This window comes from Protopterus annectens, chromosome 4.part0 (genome assembly GCF_019279795.1).
Source record: "Protopterus annectens isolate FY-2018-M chromosome 4.part0, PAN1.0, whole genome shotgun sequence".
NCBI lineage: Eukaryota > Metazoa > Chordata > Ceratodontiformes > Protopteridae > Protopterus > Protopterus annectens.
The window spans coordinates 253,091,063-253,118,350 of NC_056733.1; the positions used below are offsets into that span (position 1 = coordinate 253,091,063).

A 27,288-nucleotide genomic window follows, 5' to 3' on the forward strand; every position below is an offset into this window, starting at 1 on the left:
AAGAGTCAAACAGAAGAGCCACACAAAACATTACAGATTACAACATTTTCCTGTCTTTTAAGGGGCAGGCCGCATAGCGGAAATCAAGACGACAGTTCTAAGTGCAAGCTTTGCAAAATAGGTAGTGGCATGAGTGACTGGTGCTTATAAAACATAACGAACCAAAATTATTATCTCATTTTGTTCTTCTCCCTCCCACAGACATCAGGTCCACACTACCCTTAATTTACTATGGTTCATTTGCTCCCCTTAACGACGAATAGCTGGACAGCGGCAACCAGTGCCTTTGCTTATTGCCGGATTTACTTTGATTTTGTTACCTATTTTTTTACTCTATCATTGTATTAATTTTATTACGGTACACTATACAACATAACTCCAAAACAGCAAAGCAGGGAACTCAAGCCCTGAGTGTCTTAATCCAGAGGGAAGTAAAACAAGACTGGAATACAGGTTTGTGCACCTTTTTAAAGAAATTTTACCGCTGTGGGTGGGATAGTCAACGTCATTAGTGATGTCACAAACAGGGAGGTGATTAGCTAAGTGGGTGGCAGTGTTTTCAGCTTCGGTCCAAGGCAGAAGTATGATTTTACAAAGGAGATAGTGTCCCTTTAAGATAACCTGAAACACAAGCAAAATTTACATTAAGGTATTTTGAATGACATACTTTTTTGTAGTCAGGTAAACATGTTGTGGTCTTGAAATGCACTCACCAGTGCACATACTGTCTGTAAAAACACCATGCATATACCTTTTTGTCCAAGCCTTTCTTGACACACTGCAAAAGATCTTGGCTTTCAGTGCAGACAAGACAGCACATAACTCCTCCACTCCCACATATGGCAAGCATGTCCATGCACGTCACCCAAGAGTTACCAGGAAAGCAGGCCTAAGCATGTTGTGTCCACTAACTCTGCTTCCATACACGGATGTGACTTAGTCATATGCCATAGGCTCATAGGAGTTGCATTTGCAAGGGCATTTCAGCTTTGCCAGTACCCAGCCTTAAGCCTCGACTCCCTTTTCAAGAAGGGCTAGGCCATTCATACCAGAGATGAATTTATGAATACCCAACCAGTTATTTTAAGCACCACGGAGCACCCTTTTCAACCACAGCTTAAGCAGTGGCTTCATTCCAGCAGAGTGATTACCACCATTGTCATCCCCTTGCACAAAGGTGGTGCCACTACTGACCCTAGAAACTATCGCCCCGTTAGCTTAACAAGTCTGATCTGTAAATCCATGGAGTATATTATTATGGATCTCAAACAAGGACATAAGCAATCTCCAAGCACATGACCCCAGTTCGGAATCGTCAAGGGCAGATCTTGCCTGCTGAACCTGGTTGACTTCTTTGAGACTGTCACCAAGGCCTGGATGAGGGAAAGTCAGTACATACAGCTTACCTTGACTTTACCAAGGCCTTTGACACAATCACCCACATTGGAATCACCAAAAAAGCTAATACAACTTGGCGTAAACCCCTATCTCACCAGGTGGGTGGGCAACTGGCTCACTGACAGGACCCTCAAAGTCAAAATAGGCATCTCCACCTCCGATAGCAGACATGTCACTAGTGGAGCTCCCCAGAGATCTGTCCTGGGACCCCTACTGTTTGGCATCTATTTCTCAGAGGTACAGGCAAAGGCAAAAGGCTTGTGGCTGATCACGTTTGGCGACAACTGTAAGTTGGGTGCGACAACTGTAAGTTGGGTGCGGTCACTGACTCCCCAAACAATGTTAACATACTACAAGAGGGTATCTCAGCAACTAATGACTGGTGCCAATATCATGGCTTCAAGCTAAATGCAAAAGAATGTATCATCATACCATCTGGCAAAAACATGACCCCTACTGATTACCACATCAACGGCAACCCCCTAAGCACACAACCTGTGGTGAAAGACCTGGACACTTGGGTTGATTCACCTCACATTCAACCATCATGTAGTGGCAATGGTCATAAAAGCCTTCTACTTGGTTCATCTCATAAGTAAAGGGATTGCATCCAGAAAAAAAGGATATATATACTCCTCCCTCATTAGACCAATAATTGAATATAACACCCCGTTCGGGATGTACCTCTCCAAACATCTGCACCAACTGGAAAGGCCACTGAAATACCTCACAAAGAGAATCCATGGCCTCCAACACCTGTCCTATGCAGACAGGCTCAAATCACTATCACTCTACTCGGTATCATACAGATTGCTCAGGGGTGATCTGTGTCTCGCCTACAAGGCCATCTCAGACCCTGCCCTACTAGAGATGCTCCATATCCATAAGTCTAACTCCTTCTTGGTCCTGGACAGCAATCATTTCCTTTTATTATAGAGTTTATTTATTGTAGCTTTCCATCAGACAGGTTTACTCTTCCTTGAGGAGGAGGATTTCATCCCGTCTAGTATTCTTGATTCCATGCAGCTATAATCAGTCTTATAAGGGAAGACTACAGGGATGTAAAGCAGTCTACTGCCCATATATGGTTAACTGTCATCATCTTATTTATTAAAAAAAAAAAAAAAAAAAGCAGTCAGTGATAGAAACTCAAGCTTCCATCCATTGTACACTTTCAAATTTATGGACTTTCTGCACCATTTTAGCCACAACCTAGGCAGCAAATCATATAGATTGTGGAAGGGACAGAGAAGAATGCTCAAAAATTCAGTAGTCAGGTGTACAACAGTTGCCAACTAGGGCACCATAGTTTACATGTCTTTGAAACAAGGAGCCATGAGCCAAATTACTTATTTATTTTAAATAATGAAATGTCATATTTCTTTACATAAAATAAGTAAATAAACAAAAAACAATAGAAATCCGTCTGTAGCAGAATAGCACCCTAAGTGGCCACCTAGTTTATCTGTGTGAAAGCCCACTATAGTGTGCATATGTGGGGTTATGAAAAAGATGATATACTGTGGTATGGTGTACCTAAGCGTGGAGCTCTGTAAAAGTACAAGACTATAAAAGGAGACAGTTCATGCGCATGATGGTTTCGAGCACCACTCAGTCTCCCTGAATGTTTCCTCAGTATAGCAAATATGAAAAAAAAAAAACGGCAAAGAACTTTGAGTTTAAAGAAAAGTACCAAATATTAAATAATGTCTTAGCTGGGAAGAAATTAAACATTTAGCTAGCCACAGACAGCACTTTGGCTTATTAGTTAAGTTGCATAGCTCACAACTCCAGGGTCTGTTGTTCAACCTTTAACTGTGGTCACTTTGTGTGTACTTTCCATGTTCAGTGTTTGAGTTTTCCTCTGGTTACTCTATTTTCCTCTCACTACCCCAAAGTACGCAGACTGTAAAGCATACACATACCTTGCTTTTACCCTCACCCTATAAAGTCAGTTGTGAATGAAAGCAATTCATCTGGTTAACAAATGAAAAAATAAAATTTATGTAAGCGAAGCAGAACCTCAACTTAGCTGAACACTTTAGGAAATACAGATTCTTCACAGAGACTGTGTTCAGATATGCTAAACAGATTGAGGAAAGCAGTAAAAAATGTTAGTGTTTATTACAGTTGATGGTATCACCACGGTAATAAAAAAAAAATTATGTAGCTTTACATATTGATAGATAACTTGCTCACTGGTTCATCACTTTGAGATTCTTCAATCAAGATAAAAGCACTCACTATTCATCTCCCATTGTCCAGGTTTCTCACTTTTGTAGTTGAAAACAATGTGGAAAATCACCTTGTAACACTTTTTTTTTAAAACTGCTATACAAGTCATTTGAATTGCAGCTGTGCTACAGTTAAAAAGCAGATGGAAACATGAAACAAACTAAAATACATTTACCGCAATTACGGCTCTAAAAACAGAACCACAACTGCGGCATTATTTCAAACGGCAGGAGACTGTTGAATCTTAGAAATGTAATGTTTTATTATACCTATCCCACCTTACATTTATTACCTACTTTGTCCTATACATTGAGATTGTTTTCATTCTTTTTAAACAGGGAAGCAGGAATCTAGCAATGCTTCCTGCTTTCAATTTCATCTGTCAGTGCTTCTCTTGGGATCAGCTGCTGTACGTTATGAACTCACACACACACCTTTTCTCCACAAATCAGCAAAAAACACACTGAACTGGTATTCTGCACGTATTTGTGTACAATTCTAATTCACTTTAAAAGTTAATAGAACAACGGGTTTTGCATCATGCTTGCATGGTCTAGACTAGGTAACTTGACATACTAATGCAAGTACCTACTACAGCCAATTATTACTATTATAAAAAAAATGCATGAGATGTAAAAGCAAGATGCTGCTTTAACAATCTGTGGGAACTAGATATACATTGCTTCAGTTTGCAGAAGGGAACCAAAACCTGACTGGGACCGAATAAGCAAAGTCAACTGATATGTGGGTAGGAATAGCCAGTGATGTCACAAAGTGGGAGGTAGTTAACTAAAGGGGGTGGCAATGTTTGTGTTTCGGTCAGAGGCATGGAACTCTGTTTAGAAATGAGATAGTGTCCCTTTAACATGTATGAGTGCAGTAGTCAGTCTGTTTATAAGTTTAAGTTTGTTACGAAGCCTCAATCCTGATGTGTTTGTATATAATAAAGCTGTCTGAACCGAACCCACAAGTGTTGGTCTGTTTTATCCTGACCGGACGACTGACAATCATCACACTTTATGCAGCCTTGTTTTCATTCCCTCTAGTGAACACACTTAGCAATATTCAGTTACTGTCAAACTTTCAGTCCTCAATCACTAGGAAACCATGTTATTACATATTTCTGGTGGGGGTGGTTAGGCAAAACTCTCAGTGCGTACTTTTTATGAACACTTCAAAAAGCTTATCTTAATTGTGCAGCTCTATTTCCTTTGTTTAATCTGTATTGTAAGGTGGGGTTCAGGGATGAGTTAAGACAGGCACTGGGTGGCAGTGAAGAGTTACCAAATATCTGTGTAACTACAGCAGAGCTATTAAGGGAGACTGCTAGAAAGGTGCTTGATATGACATCTGGACAGAGGAAGGACGACAAGGAGACATGGTGGTGGAATGAGGAAGTACAGGGGAGTATACAGAGAAAGAGGTTGGCAAAGAAGAAGTGGGATTGTCAGAGAGATGAAGAAAGTAGACAGGAGTATAAGGCGATGAGGTGCATGGCAAAGAGAGAGGTGGCGAAGGCTAAGGATAAGGCATATGAAGAATTGTATGAAAGGTTGGACACTGAGGGAGAAAAGGACCTGTACCGATTAGCTACACAGAGGGACCGAGCTAGGAAAGACGTGCAGCAGGTAAAGGTGATAAAGGATAATGAGGGAAACATACTCACAAGCGAGGAGAGTGTGTTGAGCAGATGGAAAGAGTACTTTGAGGGGTTGATGAATGAAGAGAATGAGGGGGAGAGAAGGTTGGATGATGTGGGGATAGTGAATCATGAAGTGCTATGGATTAGCATGGAGGAAGTGAGAATAGCTATGAAGAGGAAGAAGAACGGAAAGGCTGTTGGTCCAGATGACATACCTGTGGAAGCATGGAGGTGTTTAGGTGAAATGGCAGTGGAGTTTTTAACCAGATTGTTTGACGAAATCTTGGAAAGTGAGACGATGCCAGAGGACTGGAGAAAGTGTTTTGGTACCGATTTTTAAGAATAAGGGTGATGTGCAGAGCTGTAGTAACTACAGAGGGATTAAATTGATCAGTCACAGCATGAAGTTATGGGAAAGAGTAGTGGAAGCTAGGTTAAGAAGGGACGTGATGATTAGTGATCAGCAGTATGGTTTCATGCCGGGAAAGAGCACTACAGATGCGATATTTGCTCTGAGTGTTGATGGAAAAGTATAGAGAAGGTCAGAAGGAGTTGCACTGTGTTTTTGTAGACTTAGAAAAAGCATATGACAGGGTGCCTAGAGGAGAGTTGTGGTATTGTATGAGGAAGTCAGGAGTGCCACAGAAGTATGCAAGAGTGGTACAGGATATGTACGAGGGTAATGTGACAGCAGTAAGGTCTGCGGTGGGAGTGACGGATGCGTTTAAGGTGGAGGTGGGATTACATCAAGGATCAGCTCTGAGCCCTTTCTTATTTGCAATGGTGCTAGACAGGTTGACAGACGAGATCAGACAGGAGTCCCTGTGGACTATGATGTTTGCAGATGACATTGTGATCTGTAGTGGGAGTAGGGAACAGGTGAAGGAGACCCTGGAGAGATGGAGATATGTTCTAGAGAGAAGAGGAATGAAGGTCAGAAGGACTAAGACAGAATATATATGTGTGAATGAGAGGGAGGATAAAGGATGCAAGGAGTAGAGGTGGTGAAGGTGGAGGAGTTTAAATACTTGTGATCAATTGTTCAGAGTAATGGTGAGTGTGGAAGAACGGTGAAGAAGAGAGCACAGGCAGGATGGAGTGGGTGGAGAAATGTGTCAGGAGTGATTTGTGACAGACTAGTACCAGTAACAGTGACAGGGAAGGTCTACAAGAGAGTAGTGAGACCAGCTATGTTATATGGGTTGGAGACAGTGGCATTGACAAAAAGGCAGGAGTTGGAGCCGGATGTGGCAGAGTTAAAGATGTTAAGATTTGCACTGGGTGTGACGAGGGTGGACAGGATCAGGAATAAGTATATTAGAAGGTCAGCCCAGGTTGGAAGGTTTGGAGACAAAGCCAGAGAGGCAAGATTACATTGCTTTGGACATGTGCTGAGGAGGAATGCTGAGTATATTGGGAAAAAGTTGCTAAGGATGAAGTTACCAGGTAACAGGAAAGCCTAAGATAAGGTTTATGGATGTGGTGAGAGAGGACATGCAGGTGGTTGGTGTGACAGAGCAAGATGCAGAGGACAGGAAGAAATGGAAACAGATAATGCGCTGTGGAGACCCCCAACGGGAACAGCCAAAAGAAGATGATTCTGTACAGCATAACTGCAAGCAGTATAGTCAAGGGAGTACAATTTTGTAAATACATACTAAATCTAAGCAGTCGCCTGATGTATTTCCCTTATTGCATTGTTATACATACTAATTCTGAAACTGCTTTACTATCACAGGTTGCTGTACTGTACAGCCCCCAATGGACAGCAGCAAGTTTTCAACTCCATTGTTTAAAATGAACCTAGCTGGCATCCTACATATTTTTTTACAGCAAGTTAAAAAACCATTACACTTAGCTAGTACTCAAGGAACAAAAAAATAAAGCATGAAAAAAAAAAAAAAAAAAGACTGCTTCTACTACTGATCAAAACTTGCATTATTCTGAAGCTTTCTATAGAGCAAGTGGCAGTCATGCATATCATAGCAATTAGCTAGCATTCAGAAATCTTCACAAAATAAAATATGAAAAGTGAACAGAAAACTCTTGTTTACTAACATTTTAGCTTTGCAACGCTCGCATGCTTTCCTGCGTAGTAGTAGCAAGTGAGGTCATAAAATTCCTGAAAGGCTATTTTTCTCTGGGGATAAAAGCACAGGTAAAACTGATGAATGACTCAGTGGGAGCTGCTGTGAGTGCAACTACAATATGAAATAGAATTTGGCTAAGACCACTGAAACTTCCTGTAAGCACTCCTCCCCCAACTCATACAGCCAAAGCTGGGACATGCTCAGAAAACCAGAACGAAGATGTAAGCAAAGACCAGAATCAAAGCAAAAAATCTCTGAGACTGTCCCTTTACCTCTAGCTACAGTGTTAAAAACTGCAAAAGCAGTACAAACCAGCTCAGCCTAAGTAACACACAATCATAAGAGTCAAATTTCTCGTACTTCAATATTGAACTAAAGTTATTACTTTGAAAAGGAGCAACTGAATCAGTTACATTTTCAAGCCAGTAAGTCAAACATTACTTAAAATGCTATGTCACCACCAACAAAAATCAAAGGGAGCAAAGTAATGAAAAATACGGCTAGATGCTGACAATCAAATGTAGGTAGTAACAATACTGTTATAAGCCGATGAGAGAGAGAACCGCAGTAAAGGATACTCTCATACCATTGGGTTTTCTCTCTCTCTCTAAAATGACATTAGAGAGGCTAAAACATAGACTGTAAAAACAAAATCAAGCAGAATGGCAGCCTCTTCAGGCCATTTTGGGGTACAGCAGATCAGAAAATAACTACTTTGACAATGCAGTAAATTCAATAAATACTGAAAACCTTGGGGTTTTTTCCCCCAGTTTTGATGTGCGGTTCTCCTTTAAGAAACAGTGACATGGTGAAGGATGAGATCCTACAAGGATGAGCCTTATTCATGTGTGAATTCTTAGCAAAATGGCCCATTACCTTTTGGATGTCATCTAAACTTTGCTGGCTGTCTTAAGCTGGCAGAAGTAGATGCATGTTAGTTTACGTCTAACACAGGGCAGCAACCAGGGACTGCTCAGGGAGCACAAACTTCTAAAGATGTTTTGTTGGACAAATTTACAAGGCAAGACCTGAGCAATCTATTTCACACACACACAGACTGCAAATGCTTTTTCAATTTAATTTTGTATGTACGTTTTTAAGTTTGTTTATTGGAGTACTGTACTGATAGTCAAGGAAAACCAACTTCAGGCACAGTCGGTAACTGGAATGGATTGTAAAATCTTTTCAACTATGACCTGGGTCACAAGGGCATGGCTAAATACAAATAAGGACAGGGCAGCTTCCCAAATGACTTATCACATCCAAAGTTATCAAGGTCACAACTCATCAAAGCAATGAATTTTCAAAAGGTCTTCTCCTTAAAAACACAATGCTGCCATGGGTATGGTAGAGGCCGGCACCTGCCACACCCTAACTTATACTGTACAAGCAAACTCCAAGTCGCATAATCTAGAGGAAAGGGGAGAAAAAACACTTCTAGAAAAAAAAAATCAACTTTGGGGAGATGCATCCACAGGATTCTGTACAAGTAACTTGGTGTAGGCCTAGGCCATTAAACAACTTCTTTAGGGAGGGAGTGTGTTGAGCTACATGAAGAAACTGCAGTACTCAGAAAAATAAAACTGAAGGAAAATACAAAGACACAAAGGCATACACTGCAGTTTCTTATGCATCAAATTTTACTCAAGCAGGCATGCCTGCTTTTATACATTAAAAATGACATTTCAGTGTTGTGCTATGGAACAAGGTAAAATTGGACATGGATGCCAGAGATGTCATCTAGATCTCATCCCTGCAAAACTCTGTATGTGTTCACATGTAAAGATGAAGAAACAACAAATGTCAGAGACCTTCAAACTGCTATGAACTATTAAAAAAAAGTAAAACACTTTCTAGGAAATTTTACTTGGTGTAAGAATGAAGCTCTGTTCTACAGCAGTAATGAAGCAAGGATTTATGAAGCCTACTGACATTACATATTGGACAACTTCAAGCTAATGATAAAAAGGCACCCAGCAAGACTGCTAACAACTGAAGTGGCTCAGAAGAGCTGCGCTAACATTATTTTAAAGATGTCACAGAGAACAATATGGGAAAAAAGTGACCAATGTCCTCCACTAGTAATCACATTTACACAAAAAGCCCAAGAGTTTCAACTTACCACTATCTCCAGTTATTCTACCAAACTGTTCCATAATGTCTGCTTCTGATTTAAATGGCGAATATTTATAAATCAGTTCTGTCTCAATGGCAAATTTCTCTGGGTTGTCAGTATCAGGTTCCTTGGTATAAGAATTCCAGGTTGGAAGTGGAACAATAACCTGCACAATAAAAACAAAAAAACAATATAGTGTGCTCTTTTTCAATTCGGATATCAAAGAACATGACATATCTTTTCTATAGTACTGCTTTAATTATATTTGAATGCAGCAAAGACACTTGCAAACTTAATAGAAATAAAGCCCACTGTCCAGGATTTGCAAAAAGCTGGCTGGTGATATACCAACAGAAGTGAAAGGTGCATCAGTACTATTTTCAGTTCCCTTATCACAAGGTCAGACTCAAAGAATAATGCATAACTTCAACAACGAGTTCACTATAGTGCTTCTATAAAGTACAAGTAAAGAAATGCCACGTTATCTTGCTGATTTTTCCACCACCAAGTTGCATACATTTTTAGGTTCATAGATTACTACTAGGCTAATTGCCATTGTGGGCCACTTTAAGCCTAGCCAATTACCCCACGTGAGAATAAAACCCTGCACCTTGTGCTTGTATGGTAAACACCTTAATCATTATGCCAACCTCCCAACCTGCTGTTCTAAATATTAGCTCTTCATGCAAATGAAAGGACAGTTTATGCTGCTTGTGATATTTAAAAAGGCCTGAGCTGTCGAGCATCATACTGCTAAGGAAAGCTAAGCAACCACTGGCTACAAATGTTTTCTCACAGTAAGACAAGAAGTGGGACTTCACTATCAGCAACACCTACCAAAGGAAAGACTTATCAATGTCATGCTTCAATTTGCATGCAAAAATGCATTACTTGGAGTTACTTGGAAATACAAGTTGGAATATTTATATCTTTACAGGAGTATCAGTGTGGGGGGGGGGTCAAGAGGCCACCTCCAAAAGATTCCTAGACAGCAATGCTGCAACACGGTCAAGGATAAGAAAGCCCATTCAAGACCACATCTGAAAGGCATACAGATAAAGGGGGAAATGGTTTTCCAGAGATGATTAATGCATTGATGAGGTTTGTCACCCCGTGATGACCCTAACAAGAGGGGCTGCAGGGCAGAATTTGTTGTAACAGTAAAACCAAGCATGAACGTTATGTATAGGACAGTACTCAAACACAAATTAAATAATTTTCTATGATCTAACGCAGGAAATTCAACTGGAGTGTACTACAGAAATCATTAGTGAACTAAAAATTTACAAGTGCCTGAAGAAAATGGCTAAATGCTGTAGGTTACCTGCAGAATGATTTAAGTACTGAAGCACTATTTTCTGCACAAATGGACTTTCTGATAACATAACCACAACATCAAAAAAAGATGTGTTATAATTTAATGGCAAATCATCATGTCAAGGGGTTGGATCATTTAAAATTTCTCATGGAGGGGATCACAAGAGAAAACCCAAGTGTCCAAAACACAGCCCTCCATGTTGGTAAATGCATAAATTACCCTTTAACCTGTTAAAGTAGATTGTTACTATGCAATGACATAAAAAAATCTTACCTTTTTCAAAATAATAGTGCTGTATAAGATTGATCTAATTATCTTACTATTTTTGCTCTCTTGATGGACTTCAGCAAGGATGGTAAGGTGATGCACTATAGGAGGGTGGCCTAATGGTTATGGAGTTTGCCTTAAAAACACAAGGTACAGGGTTTGAGTCTCACAAGGGATAACAGGCTAGGCTTAAAATAGCTCGCAAGGGCAGTTAGCCTAGTATTAACCTATGAACTACACAGAAGTGTATACGTTCTACTATTACCTCACTGAAGCAGGTTATTTTTAAGATTAAACATTGAGATTTTCAGGTGATTTGTACTACATAAAAAAGTTACAGGTGTTTTGACACTTAGGGAGGAAAAAGTGGATGCTACTAATGCTTGAGTAACTGCAGTGATCTGTGTTGCAGTGTGACCATCAAAATCAGTAGTGTGAAATACTGGGATTTAAATTCCTGAATGGACTGCAATTCACTCCACTAATATAAAACCTGTCAGTGCAGAATACAATTTACATTAATTTCAATTATGCAATAATATGAGCTGCTCATCAATAAAATTCCAAATAACTTAAAAATATCTATGCACATACATACACACCTACATATAAACAGACATGCACAATACAACACAGTGATACACGCACATGTGTATGTATAGGATACATATCTATATACATGTGTACATATAAACGTATATACATAAACTATATATATATATATATATATATATATATATATATATATATATATAAATATGTGTATATATGTGCACAGACACTCACTGTTTTCTGACACTGTCAAACAGCAATTTGACAGTGTGTTATGCTGCAGAAGTACATTAGTATGGTAAATGGGAATGGGGTGGTGTGGTGTATGTATATGTTAGGGTTACAATGAGGGGAACATTTAGCAGTGTGTATATGTATATGTGTGTGCGTGACATAGGTGGTCAAATGCCAATTTGCCTGGCAGTGTATTTATGAATATTTTGTAGCATCTGTACAAGTGTTTTAAGGTTAGAGTTAGAATAAAGGCTAGGTTATGAGACAGATTTAGTGTTGTGCGTATGATTCTACGTGTATTTCAGAGCATCTTGTGTAGTGACAGCATTATAGAAAGGGGTTTATGTAAGCTATGTAGTGTTACAATCAGGGTTAGCATGCATGAGTAAGGTAAAGCCAGGTTTCATAGGTTGGTACTAGGCGATTGGCCCTAGGGCCTACATAAGCCTAGCCAAACGGTACCCTGGCTTTCACCACCCAAGAAAATTATTTTCATGTGCCCCAGTCGAGCAGAGCCACAGACGTGATCCCCGGGGTGAATTTCCTATCTCCCATCCAATCATCAAGATTTTTCTTGAAGAGTGCTAATGAGGAGCTTTGTTTGATATAGATAGGTAGTTTGTTCCAAAGTATGGGAAGTCTCAGACAGGAATCTATCTCTCCAATACGTTCTGTTTATTGGGGTGATAAGGTTTAGGTCCCTAGAGCGTGTAACTCGGCGGGATTGGGACTTCAAGTGAAGCATGTCCAACAGCTCTGGGTTTGACATAGCTTTGTATGTCAGGCAGAGATCGCCTCCGAGTAGGTGATATGCGACAGAGTAAAGCTTGAGTTTTTTGAGACAGTCTGCATAGGGCATCTTTTTGAGGCTGGTAATCCTCTTTGTGAGGTATTTCTGTGGCCTTTCCAATTGTTGTAAATGTCTTGTGAGGTACATACCAAAAGGGGGCGTTGTACTCTATAACGGGTCTAATGAGCGACGAGTAGAGGGGAACAATGACCTCTTTCTTCCTGGATGAGAAACCTTTTGTGATGTGTGCCACGTAGAAGGATTTCCTGACTACTGTGGCGATGCGATTATTAAAGGAGAGACTACTGTCCACCTGTGTCCCAAGGTCTGTTATTACATGTTCCTGACTCAGACTCCCCAGACTCTGGAATAGACTGCCCATACATATCAAGCAGAGTGCCTCTTTGGCCCTCTTCAAAAGGAACCTTGACGATTGGATGGGAGAAAGGAAATCCACCCTAGGGATCACGTCAGTCGCCCTGCTAAACAGGGGTCCAGGGAAGTAAATAACGTGGGAAGAAATAGCCAGGGAATTGTTATGGCTAGGCTTGTATAGGCCCTAGGGTAGATAGGTTCATAGGTTGGTGCTAGGCTATCACACTTTCGGTGGTAAGTAGACTACCGTCTATGTGGTAGTTCATGGGTATAAGCCTTTACCAAAAGGGATGACAATGCACTTTTTGGCAATGAGCTTGAGGCCATGGCTTTGGCACCAGGCATATGTCTCAGTGAGGCCCTTTTGTAGGATGTCCACATTGCTAGGAGTTTTGATTATGGCTCCTAGTTTGCAGTCGTCTGCGAACATCATTAGCCAAAGACCTTCTGTGTTAGCCTGTACTTCACAGAAGTAGATACCAAACAGGAGAGGACCCAGGACTGAACCCTGTGGTACTCCACTTCTCACTGGTCTGAAGTTGGATTTGGAGTCTGCTACTTTCACAGTATGGGTTCTGTCAGTGAGCCAGTTGGCAACCCATCTTGTGACATAGGGGTTTATACCTAGTTTAGCGAGTTTATCTATAATTCCAGAGTAAGGGATGGTGTCAAAAGCCTTGGCGAGATCGAGATCTAGATAGGCTGTGTGAACCACCTTACCCTCATGTACGGCTTTGGTGACTGCATCAAAGAAGTCTATCAGGTTTAGGAGACATGATCTGCCTTTTACAAACCCGAACTGGGTAGGGTCCAGAGTTTGGAGATTACCAATGTCATCGTTTACAAGTTCCATGAGGATACGTTCCATAGCCTTGCAGACCAGGCTCGTCAGGCTAATGGGGCGGTAGTTCCTGCGGTCCATGGTGGCCCCCCTTTGTGGAGTGGGATAACCGTAACTGTGTGCCACTCAGTCGGCACAAAGCCTGAGGTGAGGCTATGACTGAACATGGTACTTAGGCAAGGTGCCAGTTCATTCTGTAGTTCATGTAGAACAGCCTGGGATGTTGTCAGGTCCCATGGATGTTGTGTTCTTGGCTTTGGAGAGTGTGCTTTTTACTTGTGCAGCCGTGATTACAGGAACTTTGCATTCTTCGGTAGAGAGATGGGCCCTTTAGGGGATGAGAGGGGGTTAAAGTTAGCAAATTGTGCTGTAACTCAGAGCAGATGAGTGTTGCCATTGAGATTCTTGGCATAGCTATAGAACGCTTTATGGTGGTCTTTAGAATTAGTGGTGATTTTGTTTTCATAACTAGCTTTGGAGGATTGTATGAGGGATCTCAGCTTCTTACTGTGGCTGGCCACGGAGTTCCTCCAATCATGGGATTTTACACTTTTTTGCAACAGTTTCTTTCCTCTGTTGTAGAGTTTGTTTATGGCAGGGGACCGCCAGATTGGCAAGACCTGCCCCAAACCCTAATCCTATATAGGGTTACAGGATACTCCCTTTTGTCTCCATTTACATACATTTGTTCAACTGTATTTTTACTAACTGTTTTACGTTTACAACCATATCATGTTCAACAACTGTAATAATGACCCTCAATTCAAACACCCCTTGCATATTATTACGGCTACAACCTCATGTAAATTAAATACATTTCTAGAACTCTTGGCATGAACTTAAAAGAACACTCCCAATCAGCTTAAGAAAAATGGGTATTCTACAGGGATTTCAAGTAAGTCTTTTCAACAGTTACTTGCTAGAATGTCTCAAATTAAACTGCAAAACCTCAAACCAGATTTGCATGCATCATGAACGGATACTAAGCTTTTACAGAGGTATACTCCTTTGCCTATAGACAAGAAAATAAGCTTATCTATGTTGGCCTCAAATGTTCAAAGAAATCCAATGCAATGATCCAAACTTTCACCAGAGATATTTATATCTTGACTCTTCTTTTAGCTTTAACTTACATAATATCGCAAAAAGTCCTTGGCCCAATTAAAGGTTTGTCATTAGCTCTTCCCTACAGGCAGAATAGCCACTGAAAAAAAATTACAAATACCCAAAATGGAGTATGGCCCTCCATTTCTCATTCAGCACTCAGCCCAAAATACCCACAGAAAACATACTGCAAAAAATAATATGTGCAGATTTATCCTCTTAGCAGACCCACTGATGAGCCACTATAGCAACTGCCTGAAAAATCAAAACTACTATCAGTAACTAACAGCAATAACTAACAACATTCTTACAAGGTACACTGATTCACAGATATTCAAAAGGCCACTAAGTCTTATGACTACTCTTGTCAGTACCCTCTCTCTCAAACAGTACCTCCTTAGTTCAGAAGGCCCATACTGGTCAAACCTAGAGAAAGTTTAATTTGGGAATAATCACCCAGTCATCTAGTTTATGTTCAAAGGATGATCATGATTGCACTCCTTAACATGCAAGGTAAGTATACACCACAGTTTTGGGAGGTTCTGAATTATAAACTTATCCTTCCACTGTGTTTTATCCAGTGGCAAAGTCTTGGGTCCTTCGTTCTAGTACTACTGTAGATATTGGACTTGCTGAGAAACAGAAGTCTAGGGCAATCTGGTCTTTAACAGCAGAGTGAGACTGACATCTCCCTTCAAAAGTCTAGAAAGACAGAGCTTACAGCCTCTCCTTAAGGCTCACCTAGTAGTTCTCCCTCCCTTGTACTAAATTAGTAGTATGTGCTAATCCTAACCCTACCCTTGACCACACAACTTGCATAAAGAAAAAAAAAAAATTTTTTGTAACACTACTGCTAAACAGCACAGGCTCAGACCATTAATCAGTCCTCTTACCCAAGCTTTACCCTAACCTTAAAATACACACACATACTTGTCATCCATTTCCTTCTCTAAGCCTCATTTTAATCTTAAACTGCAATCATCTGTACGTGTGCAAACACACGCGCAACAAAAACACTTACCTGCTTAATTACTAACAGGATAGGAACAGATGAGATAAATGGTGATATATACCCAATCTACAGGAAAGTCCCCATAGATGGTATTCCTGTGGAAATTTGGAAGCTAGGAGGGGAAAACTAAAAGATCTGGAAGTTTTTTTTTTTTAACATTATTTTATGAAGAGAAGTACTAACATCCTGGAAGAAAGTGGTAGTAGCTGTAATACCTAAAGAAGATAAAGACCCATCAGTTCCAGCTTCATTACAGGTCCCTTTCAATACTAAATCATGATTATAATGAACTGCTGTCTATAATGGCTAAAAGAATGGCAAAAGTGATGCCAAAACTGATATGTATCAATATGGTTTTTTGGAGGGGAGACAAGACCTTTGACGACATTAACAGAACAGTGATGATCCACAGGGAAGCTGAATGTAAGAAAATAGCACTGTTCTTGGTAGGTCTTGATGCAGAGAAAGCATTTGACACAGTAAGCTGGGACTTTATGAGCAAAGCAGTGGAAGCATTTGCATTCCCTGATAAAATTATAAGGTTGATTAAGAGGATATATGAGGGATCGGAAGTGAAAATTAAAGTGTGTGGGGTCCTCTCCCTTTTGTTATTTGCATTATATTTAGAACCACTGGCAAAGAAATTAAGGGAGTTAAAAATTCAAGGATGAATTGGCATGGTAGTCAAGAACAGATGGCTCTATTTGCAGATGACATTATTTTACACCTGACAAAATGAAAAAGTGACATTACGGTGCTCTGGAACATATTGAGACAGTTTCAAACTTTTTCAAGATAAAAAAAAAATCAAGCTAAAACAAAAGCAATGGCAGTAAACTATGCACAGACATATGAATTAGTTCAGCAAAACCCATACTTATGGGGACATGAGAAAATGTATTTAGGAGTATGGATTTAAAATGATACTGGTGTGGCAGCTAAGGATATTTGAGAAAAGAGTAAACAAAAGAGAATACAAAAACTGAGGAAATGGAAGCTCTGTCATACAGATATTCATAGTAAGATACAAGCAGTTAAAAATGTCTTTTGTCCCTTTAGTTTTATACACAGGTCAGGCATATTTTTATCAGGTCAGGCATATTTTTATCAATCAGAGATGAAGTTGTGGATAGTAATTAATTAATAAATAGCTGAAGGATTTATATGGGAGAGGAAGACTGCAAGAATCAAGTGGGATAAGCTTGTTCTTCCAGTAGAAAAGGAAGGAATGGGATTACCGAAGTTAAACGGGTATTTCAGAGCAACACAGTTAAGGCTCCTATACATAACACAATCAAAAAACTGTAATTCAAGACGGAAAGAGAAGATAAGACGGGGGAGGGGGGAGCTCAAGTAACAGGGAGAGACTGTGATTTTGGATGTAGACCTTTAAAGGGGGACATTAACAATCTTATATTCATGCAAAAGGTATTCTAAAAACTAAGCCAATACGGGAATGGAGAAAGATTCTGCTGATAGGGATGACTGCAATTAGGGATAGAGACAATAGGCAATAGGGGATGGGAATATATTGGAGAAAAATGGCAAAGGAACCAAGGTACTGGGAGCAAACAACTAGAGGGAAAGGTAATACTAAGGGAAGACGCCAAGAACTTACTTGGACTGCAGTTTAGATATTTTGCCTTTCACATCAAGGATTGATATCAGAATCTAGGCAAAGAGAAAGAAATAGGGTGGCCCTAAATGAAAGACCAGCACTGGTTGAGTTGTTAGCAAACTCCAATACAGAAGTTGCCATTAGGAAAGGAATAAATTGGTACAGCATGCAAAATATTGCATGATAAAAATTACTTGTGTAAGAACTTACCATAACGATAGATGTCCTTTTATTTATCTGTTGCAGTATTCTTAACATGAGGGAGAATACCAAAGCTCATGCAGAAAGGGAGGTGGAGGTAGCCGAAGAATTTTCCAGGAAGTCATGAAGGATGGCCCTAGCAAACCCAGCCCTGGATCTATAGATAGAATTCAGCTTGTAGTGTTTTAGTAAAAGTATGAACAGACGTCCAGGTTGATGCTTCTAGGATACAGTTGGTGTCTAGTCCCCTGATGAAAGCCGTTCAGGAAGACATTGCTCTCTTAGAGTGGGACTTGACCGACCAGGGAAGGGATTTTCCATGGCAGGAATAGCAGAAACAGGAAGAGATGGATTTGGAGATCAATTGAAGATGGTCTGTTTCGATGCACTCGCTCCCAGAGCCCTGGGGTGGAAAAACACAAATAGTTGTTCCAATTTTCTAAAAGGTTTATTTTTGTGAAGGTAAAATCTCAGTTGTCTATGCACATTAAGTGCGTGCACAATACTCTCACTGTTGTTTTGGGGGAGAGGGAAAAAAAAGGTGCCAAGTGAATGGCCTGGTTTAAGGACAACTTATTAACTCTGGGCATGAATGAAGGGTTGGTGCGGAGAAAAAACCCATCTTTGTGTAAGACCAAAAAGGGGGGAGAAGCCATCAGGGCCCAGAGCTCAGAGACCTGTCTGGCAGAAGTTATAGCCACCAGGACGACAGTTTTCTAGGTGCAGTGTTTTGAAGGAGCTAGAGCATGCTGGCTCGAAAGGCACTAAGGTCAGTTTCTCTAGCACAAAGAGAAGATACAGGGGGGTGGCCACAGGCCTCCTGCGAGGTCTAATGTGGAGGATGCTTTTCAGGTACTGCTTTGCTTCCAATCTGGAAGCTAAAGGAGGTAAAAGGGGCAGACATGCAGAGATAGCTGAAAATATGCTTATCTATTATGCAAGGTAAGCTAAGCCAGCATTGAGCAATTCACAAAGACATGAAAGAACCACAGGGAGATCCACCATTAGGGGTCCAGGTATTTAGCAAGACACAAGGTAGAAAAATCTCCTCCGTTTGGAAAGGTAAGATCTCCTAGTGTTGCGTTTCCTGGCCTCGTGCAGGACTTGAAGTACATCCTCAGAGAAAAGGTGTCTGAAGGTTACTAGGGCTCTATCACCCAGAGGGTCAGTTGCATCGTTTCCAAGTGTGAGTGGATGAGGAAGCCCTTGTTCTGTGTGAGTTAAGTCCACTCTGTAGGTTTACTTGTGATGAATGCCCTTGGCTAGGCGCGGGAGAAAGGGGAACCAGTGCTGCCTTAGCTTGTATCTTGTATGCTTGAATCTTCAGCAGGACTTTCAGAATGAGTGGTAGGGGAGGAAATGCAAAAAGAAACAGCCCCTTCCATGAAATTGATAGGGTATCCAGTTTCCATGGCTAAGGATGGGGGCTCTCTGGCACAAAATTTTGTAAGGTGTCTGTTCACAGGGGAGGCAAACATCTATTTGAGGAATATCCCATCAATGGACTATGTCCAGGAACACATCCCTGTGAAGCATCTATTCGTGGGCCTGCGTTTTGGATCTGCTCAGTGCATCTGCCACAGAGCTCTGACTGGAAGGGATGTATACCGTCTGAAGATAAATTTGAAACTGGTGTGCTAGTTCCAAAACCTGTAAAGCTAATATGCACAGAAGGTAGGATCCTGTCCCCGCCTGCATGTTTACACACCACAGAAATGTCATGTCTGTGTAGATCCACAGCCATCCTGGGCTGAGGACAGGTTGGAAGGCTTGAATAGTCAGAATCAATGTCTTCATCTCTTTTACATTTATGTGGTCCCTTCCCTGAGAAGGGATCCATTGTCCTTGAACAGTGTGTGGGCCCACAGCTGGCTCCCCAACCTGTATCTTAAGTGTGTGTGTACAAGTCCTGATTTGGGGTAATGGGTGAATGGGGATTCCTGGGTTTGTGAATATTTGTTGTATCCACCACAGGAACTCTTTCTTGAGGCAAGGAAGGAGTGGGATAAAAAAATTCTAGTGAGTGGGCAAGCTGTGTCCACACAGATTTCAGAAACCAGTGAAATTTTCTCATGGGTGCCTTGCCAGGGGTACCATAGGGATGGTGGAGACCATCAGTCCTAAGATTTTGAGAAAATGTCTTGCTGCCAACTGTTTTAGGGGAGGATCTCTGAGCCTTTTGAGGTGGGAGAGACACTATCATTTTGTATGTTTGGAATCTGAAACCCCAGAAAGATTATCTTGAGATGGTACGAGGGTAGATTTGTGTAGGCCGATTGTGAATCCTAGGCATTGGGGGATGGCAATAGCTGAGTGAAGGTTGCCCACCAATTTTTCCAGGGTGTTGGCCAGGAGCAAGAGGTCATCCAGGTAAGGAAAGATCTGGATGCTTTGGAGTCTGCAGAAGGCGAACACTGGAGCTAAACATTTTGTGAAAACTCTTGAAGCTGTAGAAAGACCAAAAGGCAAGACCAGAAATTGAAAGTGCCAGCATCCCACAGAGAAAAACAGAAATTTCCTGAATATGAGATGAATGGGAATATGTAGGTAGGCATCTTTGATATCTACAGATGCCAGGAAGGCATGTGGTAGGAACAGGGGAAAAAAGGTCTGCAGAGTTAACATTTTGAAAGGCGGAACCTTTAGAAAGGAGCTGAGAAAAGAAAGATCTAGGCTGGGTCTCCATGGCTCTTCCTTTATGGGAACCAGAAACATGCGAGAAGAGAAGCCTGTTCCTTTTCAGAGGGTGGGCACTGGTTGCACTGTACTCTATTTTAACAGGTTTTCCAATACCTGGAGGAAAGAAGGAATCTGATTTGCTGGTGGTTTGGGGATACCCCTGAAAGGAGGCACAGCATGCCAAATCATGAATTATTAGTAACACAAACAACTACAGGACCCAAAATGCTACACCACAAAACAAAACAACAAAGCCAATAAAAAGTTTAAATTCTCTAGCGCCTCGGCCACAATAAGCCTCCAAGGAGTAACACACCACATGTAAAGACAGTTTATATAACACCAGCTACAATCAATAAATCAATAATCAAATCATTAAACAATTAAATAATTAAAACAAAGAAATACAATACATTTCAAACACTTCAACAACAGTCTGTGTTCAAACCTTTAGGTATCAAAGTGCTATATTTTAAAATAATAGTTTTTTTCTTTAAAAGCATATTCTTAGTCCTGTTTATATCAGACTCATTCATAAAAATTTTTCCAAAATAGTTGCCTTTAAACTATCAGAGTTCCCACCATGATTGTTCATGAAAATGTTGAGCTAAGGGGCTCTCTGCTTTATTTACTCTGATGTCCCTTAAATGTTCCAATAATCTTATTTTAAACACTCCTTGAAGGCTTATTGTGGCCGAGGCACTAGAGAAATTAAACTTTTTATTGGCTTCGTTGTTTCGTTTCATGAATTATTAGTGTCTGATGATATTCAGGACCCAGGCATCTTGAGTTATGGATTCCCAGGCAGGAAGGGATAGCGGCAGGTGTAAGGAGAGGAAATACTGCAGGGTAATCCTGAGTCAGGTAGAAGAGCTTGTTCTGTCAGAAAAAAGCTGCTTACCTACAGGAGAAGCAGCTGAGGATGCTGAGAAGTGATGTGGCTTCTTCCTCCCTTTGGCGGGCTTGGACTGGGGGTCCAGGATTTCCTGCGAACAAAGACCTGTTATCCAGGATAGTTCCTGTGAAATTTAGGAATTGGTGAGACCAGAATATGTTTGAGACCTTTTTGTTCTTTTCACTTTTCCTGTACTGACTTGAAAAGCTCAGCTTACGGTTTAGCAAATAAGGTCAAGTTGTCCAGAGGAGCATCCATGAGCTTTGCTTGATGTCCTCAGGAAGGGGGTTAAAGTGTCAACCAAGCAAACCTTCTTAATTCTGAGGATGAAGCTGCAACTCTGGAGGTAGCTGCAATTATATCATAACTGCACTTGATAGAGTGCCAGGTCACCTGAGCAATAAGGGACGATGCCAAGGCTTTGTTCTCAGATTGTGGCATGCCAGATACTATTTTGGACAACTGAGCCATGAGTTCCGTGGACTACTTAGCCACGTGGGTTTGATAGCAACATTAGCTTTCAGGGCTTTGAAATGAGGTGTAGATTTTCTTTCCCAACCTTTCAAGTTGTCTACTGTCTTTGTCTGGGGGTAAGAGAGAAGTGGAAGGAATGGATCTAGAGGCCTTATCAGAGGCTACAGAGAGGTCTGAGGCACTTTATATCTATCTGGCTTTTTAGGGACCAGAGGCTGAGAGTCAGGATGTAGGCACATGGAGGTGAAGGCATCCAGAAAGGTGGGGATGACTGGAGGGATAGCTGAAGGTCTGAACCTGGAGAAGGTCACAGTATCCCGTTTACACCGCCAACATTTGAGGGCTGTCACATTTAAAATTCTCTTACTTTTTTAAAGCGTTTCCCCATAAGAAATCTACCTCCTGAGAGGAAGACTTTAATGGGATGGACTCCTCTTTGGAGGAAAGTCCAAAGAGGAAGGAATCAGATGAGTAAGCTAAAGAATCACTGTCCTCAGAGGAAGAATCTTAGCTTGAAGTCTGACCCTTTTTTTGGAGATGATGGCCAAGGGTGGGGGGGGGCTTAAAGGAGGGCCTCAAGGCCATGAAGGCCTTGAACAAACCCTGGGAAAAATTCTGCCTCTCTTCTGAGGATCTGGGGGGGGTTTAGTCTTCTGCTTTTTTTTTTTTTTTTTAAGCAGAAGCAAGTATTCATCCAATGCAGAGAGGGAGGACCGGAGGCAAGCCTACACTCTAGCCTAGGGTCCCCCCTTGACATCGGGACCAGATGTCAGAGGCCTCTCTGGACATGCTGGCATCCAGTTCTAAGGCGGCCTATAAAACTGGCGTGGCCTGAGGATCTGGATCAGAGCATGTCTCCAGGCTACCATGCACCTCATGAGAGACATCCGCAGGAAGAGGTGCAGCTTTGGCTTCGGACCTAGGTCTTTTGGCCTTCCTCTTGGTAGCCTCAGTCGGGCCTGAGAAACCTTCCATCTGCACTTTTAGCTAAAATTTTCAAGCATCGTTTCTCTAAATAAACTACAAGGGAGGAAGATCTGCTATGAAGGGTTTTGGGCATGAACTATTGACAAATCGAACAGCTTTTATGGTTGTGGTGGGGACAGAGACAAAAAAGGCACTGGGAGTGACCATCCTTGTGTAGAATCTGCCTTCCATAAATCACATTTTCCCTTTTTGGATGACATTAACTCTGCAACAAGAAGAAATAGTAGCAAAAGACACAAAAAAGTTCACCAACAGGGCACTTATTTTTAATGAAGAAAGCAATTCCAACAGCAGAGCAACATCCGGAATTGGTGATCAGACTGGCAGCAAAGTAGTGCTGAGGATGGTGCGCATGTAAATAACTTTTATGGCCTACATCTGACAGCAGCCTACGTTAGACATTCCATGCACCACACGGTAGTAAAAAGACTTCAGCATACTGGCCAACACCAGGTCACCTGGACCGGCAACTCCCTCATATATAAAATACTGCAACAGATGAATAGAATGACATCTATAAAAAAAAAATCACAGGAGGTTAGGAAGGACTGGGAAGAGATTGAATAAGCAATTCACTAACAATGGGGATATTTAGAAGATTTAGGATCTTTGCTGGAAGTCTTTACATATGCCTTTTTATACCCCAAGCAGGCTCCAATGAATTTTTCCTCAGGTAGACAGCAAATATTGAAGGTGTGATGGGGAAGAAAGTTGCCAGGGAAGCATTCTTAGCTTCGCTAGGAGTATATTTTTTGGAAGTGTAATGAGTTGGTGGACTTGGATTCCATGCAGTTTGCACTGTTGGAGGTGTTAGGTGAACAAATAGGAGTAACTAAGGAAATAATTTCTTCGAGATACGATACAGAATCAGAATTGCCTAGGCACACACAGCAAGACTTTGCTGCGTCTAAATATGATGGCTGCCAAAAAAAAAGCAATTACTAAAAAATGGAAATGAAAGTCTACACCAACTTTACTAGAAGTAACAAAGACAGTAACGGAGATAAAACAACTGGAACCGGGATCACCAGAAAAGGGTAAGAGCTAATTGCATAGGAAAAAATGGGAAATGTGAGATCAATACATGCAGAGGAGGAACGTGGTTTAAAAGAAGGCAGGATATGAATGAGCTATGTAATGCCTGGCTTGACAATGACTGGCTATATTAAAAGCGATATATATATATATAATGTTTGCAGCTACAGTTGGGTTGGCACAGTTTGTAAGGTATAATGTTTGCAACTGAGTGTGTCATTACAGTTTATTTTCATTTACATAAATGTAAGATTGTCTGTCATACATGAAAATTTAATAAAGATGTGTTTTGTTTATAAAAAAAAAAAAAACTTAATTGTTACGATAAAGCAAGTATCCAACAAAATGTGATAATTCTAAACTTTTAACTTCTTTAAAGTGTAGTCTGTCCCTGTGCTGTTAATATTTTAAGATTAATAATGTGGTAAAAGGAAAAAAAGCATGACTCAATTAATGTTTACAACCATACTGCATTCCATCTAAACAAGTAAAATTAAACCGAACAAATGTATACATGGAAACAAAAGGGAGTACTCTATAAAACAGGCAGAAAAACGAACCCTTCCACTCATAAACACTGCAACCAGGGGATCAAGTGCCTAACTTAAAACATGATGTGTAAATTGACCAACATCTTCTCAAAGTCTGTCAGCTTCAGAAGATATGGGAGAAAAGCCTTAACCAGATTATGTCACCAAAAATACACAGCACCTATAAAGTAAGGGGTGTAAGATGAGAAAACACAAAAGAAATTAAGATCAGTCTATGGGTAAAAGGGTTAGATACAAAGATATCAAATTATGCCAGAAGACATTGGTTCTTAACGTAAATAAAAGTGATTAGTGTGGGGTGAGGGGATCAATGTTCGTACACGAAGGGAAATGACCGCATACCTCTCAAATGTCCAGATTTTTCCCTTACTTTTGTCCCATTCTTCGAACAAATGGCATTTTTCTAGAAAATCACTGAGAATTGAAGTCACTAAATAAATTAGACACTTGGGTTTGACTTCATATCCTTCAGAAAATGCATACTAATACAAAACCTCTTATTCTAGCAACTTTCTAATCTTATAAGAGCAATATTTAAAATATGTCCCTATTTTGGACCTCTGTCCCCCTATTTTTTTTTTTTGTCTAGAGTTCTTGTGTCAAGAAGTTGACAGGTACGAGCGAGTGCAGAAATTGAGAAGGAAACTGGTAAATTTCGTACTGAAGAAAAACAGAAAGGAGTCATTAGCTTCTCTGTGCTAAAACATGGCAGAGAGAGACAGAAGAGTGACTCTTAAGGGTAAAAAGTAAGATAACTACTGAAGATGACAGCGCTAAACTGCCAATACCCCATGTAGAGGAAAATTACTTCTTTGTGTTACTTTTTCCAAACTCTGAACTAAATGATGGGGAGAAGCTTCTATCTTTATTTGCATGAGACTCCACTTCATAAGGTAATATTTTTGAAAATACTGCTGACTTGGCTGACATCTAGATAAACCATGTCAATTTCAAGAGTGAAGTACAGCTAAAAAGAATACATAAAGACTAAATAAAAAAACAAGGGAAGAGAGCAGCCAGACATCATAACTATATTTGAAACCTACCAAAGATATGGAAAAGACACAACTAGTTATTAGCTGGAAAGCCTTCAAGAACTCCTGTAATAAAGATGGAGCATAGCCACAATTTGTATGGTCATTTAGGAATGGGCAACACAGAAGCAAGGATTTTAAATCATTTTCATTCATTTAGGTTGCCCAGAATGTCAAATCACTGCATCCATCCCAAGGTTTAAGGCCCCTTTGATACCTGTATGTATCACAGAAGTCCCACCTTCTAAGTACAGAAATGGACATTGCGGTCCAACTGCAAACTAAGGGCCATCAGTGCATCCTGGTAATTAAATGACTAAGCAACACAATTCCCTGAGGTAGTACCCTATAAAAGGTCAATACAAAATCCACTGCTAAAGAACAATTGCTGCCATTCTTCTGAATTAGGATTAGGATTTCCCAAATTCCAACTGACAAAGGCACTATATTTACATCCAGTCTGACGCATGAAATTTATTTGCTGAGGATGTCTGTACACAACACACATGCTAGTAAAGTACTTTAACAAAACTGGACGGGAGAAAATGGGACCAGCTGTCGCCATGTCATCTCTTTGCTCTAAGGAATGTACACCAAGTCTCAAATGGATTCACACCATTTGAAATGCTATATCATAAACCTCTCCAATGTTTGCTACATTCATGGAAAGAAGAAAAACACCCCCTTAAAAATGTTTTGTTTTTTGAAGACCTGCAGGGCAGATTAAGAAATAAAATTACCATTTTTAAAAGCACATCTGGAGAAAGCAAAGGAAATGCAGCACAAACAAGCTCATATGAGAGAATTCAAACCAGATGATTAACTTGTGTGAATACCCAGAAAACACTTTCCTTGCAAAATGGCAAGAATTTGCTGAAACTGTAAAAGAAAAAAAAATGTAGTAAATTAGAGTGAGACAACCTGTAAAAGAAACCAGGATTTCAGAATATTTCTCAAAAAAGATAGCTGGGGCTGAGCTTAACCTCTTTTATTCCAGTATTCTCTGTTACAATATATACTTTTAAATAGTTACAATAGTACAGTCTCACACGCATGTACATTTCCTTTCTGTCCAGCAGGACACATGGTTAGCACATTTTTAACAAAAGCAGCTTTACAAATACATTTTCATTATAAACATCTGCACAAATCAGTTTGATATACACATGACAAGTTTTTACCAAACTCCAGCTGCATATGTTATACATCCACTGATATACTTTATCCTGGCATAATTGGCAATACTTCACATAATCAAACTCTGTTAACAAGAAGCTTGTTGTAGACAAGCATTCTATTCCTTCAGCCTTTGTTTGCCTACTGTGTGACTGACTAAGTCACTTAGTGCTCAAGGACTACTGGAAAATTGGGTTAGGCACTACAGTAGCCTGCTGCCTAACAATTATCTATAAACATAAGAACCTCTAAAAAACATGAAGAAAAATATCTGTGAACAGGGGACTGCCTGTGTATGAAACTACAAGTGTAATGAAGGACAAGGACGAGAAAGCAATACAAAACACATACATGGCGTGTGTAGTAGTACACAACGTACAACACAGGAAAACAAGATATGAGGGAGAGAAACAAATGTAATCTGAAAAGACAATGAGTTGGCTTGGAGTCCAAAAACAGCAATAGCAGCGAACCACACTGTCATAGCAATGACAGAGAAAAAGGCTATGAAGACAACTCGTGCATTATGGAAAGCATATTATAGAGATGGAAGCGAACATTGTAAATAAGTACACAGCTTCAAAAAGGAGTGGGGAACGCCAGAGTCTAAAAGATCGGAAGAGGAGAAGGGCTCCTGATGTAGAAAAGGGAAGAGGAAAGAATA

The 27,288-nt window shown here is 40.5% G+C and overlaps 1 protein-coding gene across 1 annotated transcript in view; it reads right to left on the reverse strand.

The window, feature by feature from the left end:
- Nucleotides 1–27,288, reverse strand: part of MORC2 (MORC family CW-type zinc finger 2) — a 1,452,408-nt gene that overhangs the window by 1,322,982 nt on the left and 102,138 nt on the right. The window contains exon 7 of the mRNA XM_044068246.1: nt 9,488–9,647. Within this exon, the coding sequence (XP_043924181.1) occupies nt 9,488–9,647 (160 nt within the window). The remainder of the gene's footprint in view (nt 1–9,487; nt 9,648–27,288) is intronic.